At 39.6% G+C, this 6,196-nt stretch overlaps 2 protein-coding genes across 2 annotated transcripts in view; one reads left to right on the top strand and one right to left on the bottom strand.

Annotated features, from left to right (window-relative positions):
* The window catches only part of LOC117172317 (transmembrane protein 165), an 85,029-nt gene that overhangs the window by 66,198 nt on the left and 12,635 nt on the right, over positions 1-6,196 (top strand). The window lies entirely within an intron of this gene.
* LOC117172315 (probable 26S proteasome non-ATPase regulatory subunit 3) overlaps positions 1,385-6,196 on the bottom strand; it is an 11,054-nt gene continuing 6,242 nt past the window's right edge. The window contains exon 2 of the mRNA XM_033360094.1: positions 1,385-3,002. Coding sequence (XP_033215985.1) covers positions 1,483-2,979 — 1,497 coding nt within the window. The 5' untranslated portion in view covers positions 2,980-3,002 and the 3' untranslated portion in view covers positions 1,385-1,482. The remainder of the gene's footprint in view (positions 3,003-6,196) is intronic.

The raw sequence follows: 6,196 nt of genomic DNA, 5'->3' as shown, positions 1-6,196 counted from the left end.
ACCTAAACGTACTTTATTGTACTCTAATACATTTTCCAAAGTTTCAGCTCGATATTTTATTTACAAAAAAAGTTCTGAGGTTCAAAAAAACATTCAGTGAACCGAAGAAGTGAGGTCGGTAATATAGGTATTTAGCTGTGTCACATGCCCTTAAGCGTAGTTTTCTTTCGGCTCTTGCGTTTCTCAAAGTTTGAGACTGATATTTTATGTATAAAAAAAGTTGGAACGTTCAAAAAATGTTGAGGTTCAGAAAAAAGATGAAATAATTTTCAGTGAAGTTCCTACCAAAATGCAGTATCTAAACGTACTTTATTGTACTCTAATACATTTCCCAAATTTTCAGCTCGATATTTTATTTACAAAAAAGGTTCTGAGGTTCAAAAAAGCATTCAGTAAACTGAAAAACTGTGGTCGGTAATATAGGTTTTTAGCTGTGTCATATGCCCTTAACGTAGAATCCGAATTTCAACAGTTTAAAGTTGCTCTTGCTGTTTTTTAAAAAGGAACCTAATGGGGTCCGCCAAGGTGTGCCCAATCAAATATTTCTAGGAGTGAGGGTCAGAATAAAAAGTTATCGGGTGGAAATTATTCCTTCAACATTCCTTAAGAAATAAGTGAACTAGTGATGTCAGAACGCGGACATCTCTAGCATGCGCAGTAGTGATTATGTGTATTTTTAAATTGAAACATGGCGTTACATAACCTAAAAATAAACAGGAATATCAAAAGTTATTGTGCTCACAGGCGGACACATGATTAGAAACCTGTTTTCGGATTCGGGGAAGGATCCCTCAAAACGTGGACATTTGACAAAAACTGGGGGGGGGGGCTAAAATTTTACACAAATCTAATACCTTTTCTGATGACAATGTAAAAAGTTTATAAAAAGTACCCCTTTCAAGATTTTTTTGAAATCTAACCTTTTCCCATTGAAAGTGGCATGGTTATTTGAAAATCCAGAGGGGCAGCAATAATTCATATTAACAAACTTCAAAAAATGGGGAATTCCTTTTTCTAGGCTCAGAAAAAATGTCCGGATTTCTCCAGATTGTTAAACATTTTTGCCGGTCTCTTAAATTTGTTAATTAACGAATCAGCAAGTATAAGTTTTAATCCATCATAATTATTGATGATACTCTTTTGAATGCCACAAAAAATGCTCAAACTACGTTTACTTAACAATGGTAAAATATTTTTCAGCTGCTAGCAGCTACTTTAACTATTTTTATATCGAATGTTCAATTTTTTACGCTGAGGTGCACCACAACACCAATAAAGAGAAAATAGAATATACAGTACACTCTTTAACCATTATATTACTTCATATTGATACATTAATTATGAGTTCATTTATAACTTCATATGAATCAATCACGAGTCCGCATTGAAAAAAGTTAAATCATATATTTATTATTGCGAAAGTGTTACAGAAATGCAAATAGTACAATCATCGGAAAATCGCTAATAAAATCAGTAATTTTTTTATGGGAAACCATCATCATCCTCCTCCGCCATTTCCTTAGCTAACTCCAGGTCCTGCTGCTCTCTTTCTCTCCGTTCTTCTGCCGACTCAAGATCTTTTCCATACGACTTCGGTGGATACCTCATCGCCTTGACGCTCTGATTATGCAGATCCAGACAGAAAGTAATTCTCTGATGGAACGCAAGAAGAGGCTCCCTTGTGCAGTAGATATCAGTAGTCTCCTTGCTGCGCATGTACCCATTTTCCGGATCCAGAGTCGCCTCAATAACTCCATCACGAATAGCCTTTGCAACAATGAACTCAGCGTCCACGCCTGAATCCAATCCCAGCTTCTTTGCGATATCCGCAGGCGAGATCCTCGAGTACGAGAGTCCAATAGACCGGATTGCTGTCTTAATCACATTGTGTCTCAACCTCAGGATGAGCGTAAAGGTGTGATCAGCACGGAATTGTGGTCCAAAATTCTCCAACACCTCTCCGAAACGTTGCAAATTCCCAAGACGCACCGCTTGCGTTAGCTGGAAGTAAGGCGCCAGAGCACGACGCAGCGCCGCCTGGCGGAATATTTGTCTTTCGGGAATATCTCCCAATAAAAGCTCTACAGTCACGGCGAGCTTTTGCACGGTCTGTCGGAAACCAACAGCTGTATTCTGCGGAGCTTTGCGCATCGCCTGGACAAGATACTTGTGCGCTGCGGAATATTCCAACCTAGCGGACTTGATGCGACCTAGATAATAAAGAAAACGAGCCCACTCGTTGTTGCTCGCGGTCTCAGGAAACGTGGACTTGAGCACGAGTTTGTCTGCCTGGTCGTAGAGATTATAGAAAAGGTAGTTCCTCAGCAAGCAATTGATCAGCACCGCCTGGCCCTCGAAATCGTTTCGCAGAGTTGCCGTCCGGAGTCGCAGATGAAGGAAGCTTCTGATCTTCTCGAGCTGATTGGTGAGCTCGTAGGCTCTTGAATGGTAAAAGTAGCACTTGGCAGCTATCAAATCCATAGTGCGGCGGTTCTGAGCGACGATCTTTTGTACGAGAGTTTCTGAACATTGGACGGCCTCGTTATACTTTCGGGTGTCGATGAGTTTTACTAGGATGAGAAGGTGGATGTAGGCGTCGATTTCGGGAAGAAGAGGCAAAGCGGAGCTGCGGAACCTCTGGATGGCTGCCTGCGTGCCCTCAGTGTCCATGGGTTCCTCGATCCAAGCGAGGAGAGCCTCACGTTCGACAGCGGATCGTGTGAAGAAGCCCCCGACAATCCCGCGAAGAACAACTGGGTTGAGCTTGTGACGAGTGGTTGGCAGAGCCCGCAAAGCACGGAGGATGAAACGGGGCTCTTTGTTCTGGACTGCCCGCTCGATTTGGCGGATGTGCTCTCGGAGGTCCTGGATGATGAGAAGATCGCTGTCCTTCTTCTCGCCTGTGTCTCCCTCGCCACTTAGAGCATCCCCGGTTCCTTCAACTTCCATGGCTTCCACTACTTTTCCCGGGACGCCCATGTTGTGAATGTTGAGTCTTTCACCTGTAATTCACATAAGTCGTTTGTTGAATTCTTCTTCAAAACTTTGTAATACCTATAGTCAGATTTCTTCCCGAATTTCACAGTTGCTTAAATCTGTTCAAAAAGAACTTTATTTAACTTTTATACTCATAAATAGTTTTTTTTTCTGTCGTTTTAAACTATTACTATTTATGTCTTTAAAAAATATTTTTTTTTAATTCGGTTAAAAACATTATTTAGATCATCTTTTACTACTTATAAATAAGATGGAAATTTGTACACGTCTAAAAAAAATGTATCGGAATGATATAAGTCATTAAACCTTTTTGTGCTAGTTTTCTAAGCAAGCCATTTTCAAAAAGTTTTAACTTGTGCTTGAATAAATCTTCTAAATCTTCATGACAATTCAAATAAATAATTATAGTACAACTGAAAAGTGGATTTGAAACAGGTGCATAAAGTCCATTTTAATTCTCATTTTGAAAATTTCTTCTTTTCAAAGCGTCCTCTGCCTGAAGTACCCTAAACAAGAATTTAAGGGGATATGGCGTTCAGAAACTAATTTTCAGTCAAAAATTTGTCTGAAAATATTTAAAGTGTTAGTTTTGGTAAATTATCTTATTGCCTATGCATCGCAGATGAAAGTTGTACCAATATAAGATGAAGTACACTTAATCTCCAACAAATCTAAAACAATATGCTCCATCGCTTATACGCTCAAAGTTACGGCGTCCTGAAAAACAGCCGGTCGTCAGTAAAATCAGACTAGACTCGGACTTTTTTTAGCAAAAAAGCAATAAAATCTGCCCACTGTGATTTCACAACTGTTTGGACAAAATATGTGACCGTCCGCATGAAAAGGCCCGGCGCATTTTTGAAATTAGAACTGTGAAAAACCGCTTTTCGAATAAAAAACGCATCTAAACTTGAAAAAAAGCATAAGCGCACGTGCTATATTTTTCCTCGAACATGCAAGATAACCACTCTGGTTGCTTCCGGGAAATAAGTATGGGTCCAGTAGATTCAGAATACTTCTTACCACCACTAACATCAAACGCCAAAATAATAATTTTAATCCTGATTTCAAAAAACGCGAATATCTCCTAAACTAGAACCGGCCATAAGGGCTATTTTCATGCAGACGCCGACATAAAGTGCATATAAAAAAATTATCATACAATATTCTTCATTCATTACAAAAGCCTTTCACTGCAATTATAAACCGTATAATAAATATTTTCTGTTCATAACTTCTCAGGCTTTTTATTTGTTTTAACTATTTCAGATACAAAACATCATCTCGCCAGAAACAATTTATTTCGAAAAAAAACTCAATGCCTGGCTAAATTTCATATGAAGGGTATTTTTCAGCACGCTATAACTTCGGTCGTAAAAGAGATAGAAATTTCTTAGATTTTCTGGAAACGAAGTGCACTGCAACTCATATAAGTATAACTTTTATCTATGATACATAGGAAGTGAGTTCATTTACAAAAAAATAAATTAAAAAAAGGTTCAGAGATACTTCTCAGTAAGAAATAATTTCTTAAGGCGATCTCCAAACATATAAGAGTCAGAACATTCCGTTGTTTAATTTTAACGAGACATTTCAACAACAAGAATTAAATCTGACTTTATGCGCTTGTTTCAAAGTAATGTAATAAGTTCGACGTGTCTAAAGGTATTCAAAATTTAGAGCCTTTTTTGGATGCCAAATCATAGACTTTAAAAGCGAAAAAATCTTCACTTTGAAGTTATTTCCATAAAAACATACATTATAACCTCCAAGGAGGTCTGAAAAATATCGTGGTGTATGACATAAATAAGAGTAGAAAAAAATAAGAGGCAAAAGCCCTTTTAGATTAAAGTCAGTCGAAATGCACTCTGGAAAATTGCACCCGCTCCCAGCGAAATCGCGGTAAAATTTCAGTCACAACCACGTCTCACGACCGTAAGATAGGTGGTTACAACTAGATAGTATGTGAGCTAAATGCTCGGGATGTGCATGGCACGCCCTGCAGCTATCATCGGGAATGTCTTGGCTCAAAATGTGGCGACGGTATGTTAATGTAGAAATGACAACGTCTTGGCATGCAAAAATGAAACCCTCCGTACCAGACTTTAATCCGGGCGATTTAAGGAAAGCAAACGTTAGCTCACAAGACATTGACTTATCCTTCATATTTCTGTGGAAGATACCGTGCATCCTCTTATCGAGGAGCTGTTCACGAAAGTTTTTCTCTTGTGCTTTCTTAATCCGGGCTTTCAGGAGTGAGTACTCGAGATGGATAAGATTTGATGCATTTTGCTGACCCCTAATACTGAAGTCAAGTCCGAGTGTTTCAGCAGCCTCCTCCGCTGCTTTGTACAGAAACGCTCCTTTGCCTACTTCCTCGTGATTCCTGACCATTTTAAGAATAGGGTCTCTTCCATTTGCAACTCTATGTGCTGTACCCAGAATAATCCTGCTGTGAAGACATTCAAGACTCAATATTCCGCGACCACCTTGACAGCGTGAGATGTACAGTCGCGGAACGGAAGACTTAAGATGCATCCTTTCGTTCATGTACATAACCTTTCTTGTCCCGATGTCAAGGGATCTGAGCTCGTTCTTCGTCCATGGAACTACTCCAAATGAATAGAGTACTACCGGGACGGCAAGCATGTTCTTTGCAGATACTTTGTTCCTCGCCGACAGTTCGGAAGACCAAATCTATCGGATGAGACGTTTGTATCTGCTTCGGAGAGTATCCTTTATAGATGTCACATCCTGAATGCGGCTTTGTGGCACGCCCAGGTATGTATAAGTTTCTCCAGCGCAAAGATGTCGTATAGCGCTTCTATCAACGAGCTCGTGATCTTCAGGGATGCCATTAAGTTTTCCTCGCTTCAAATAAACCTTGGCGCATTTTTCTAACCCAAATTCCATTCCAATTTCCTTAGTATATCGTTCGATAATCCCTAGAGCTAGATGTAGTTGCTCTTTTTTTTGAGCATAGATCTTAAGATCGTCCATGTAAAATACATGAGTGACCTTGTACTTTCGATCTGCAGGTTTGCCGCACAAGTACCCGTCGGAACGACGAAGTGCTAGAGATAGTGGAAATAATGTAGTAAGGCAAAAGAGGAGTGGGCTCATGGTGCCGCCCTGAAAGACACCTCTCTGAAAGGTGACCTTGTTAGTTGTCACACGATTTTTTCCAGATGAGATAGTA

This window comes from Belonocnema kinseyi, chromosome 5 (genome assembly GCF_010883055.1).
Source record: "Belonocnema kinseyi isolate 2016_QV_RU_SX_M_011 chromosome 5, B_treatae_v1, whole genome shotgun sequence".
NCBI classification, from domain to species: domain Eukaryota; kingdom Metazoa; phylum Arthropoda; class Insecta; order Hymenoptera; family Cynipidae; genus Belonocnema; species Belonocnema kinseyi.
This window is presented reverse-complemented; position numbering and strand designations above follow the sequence as displayed.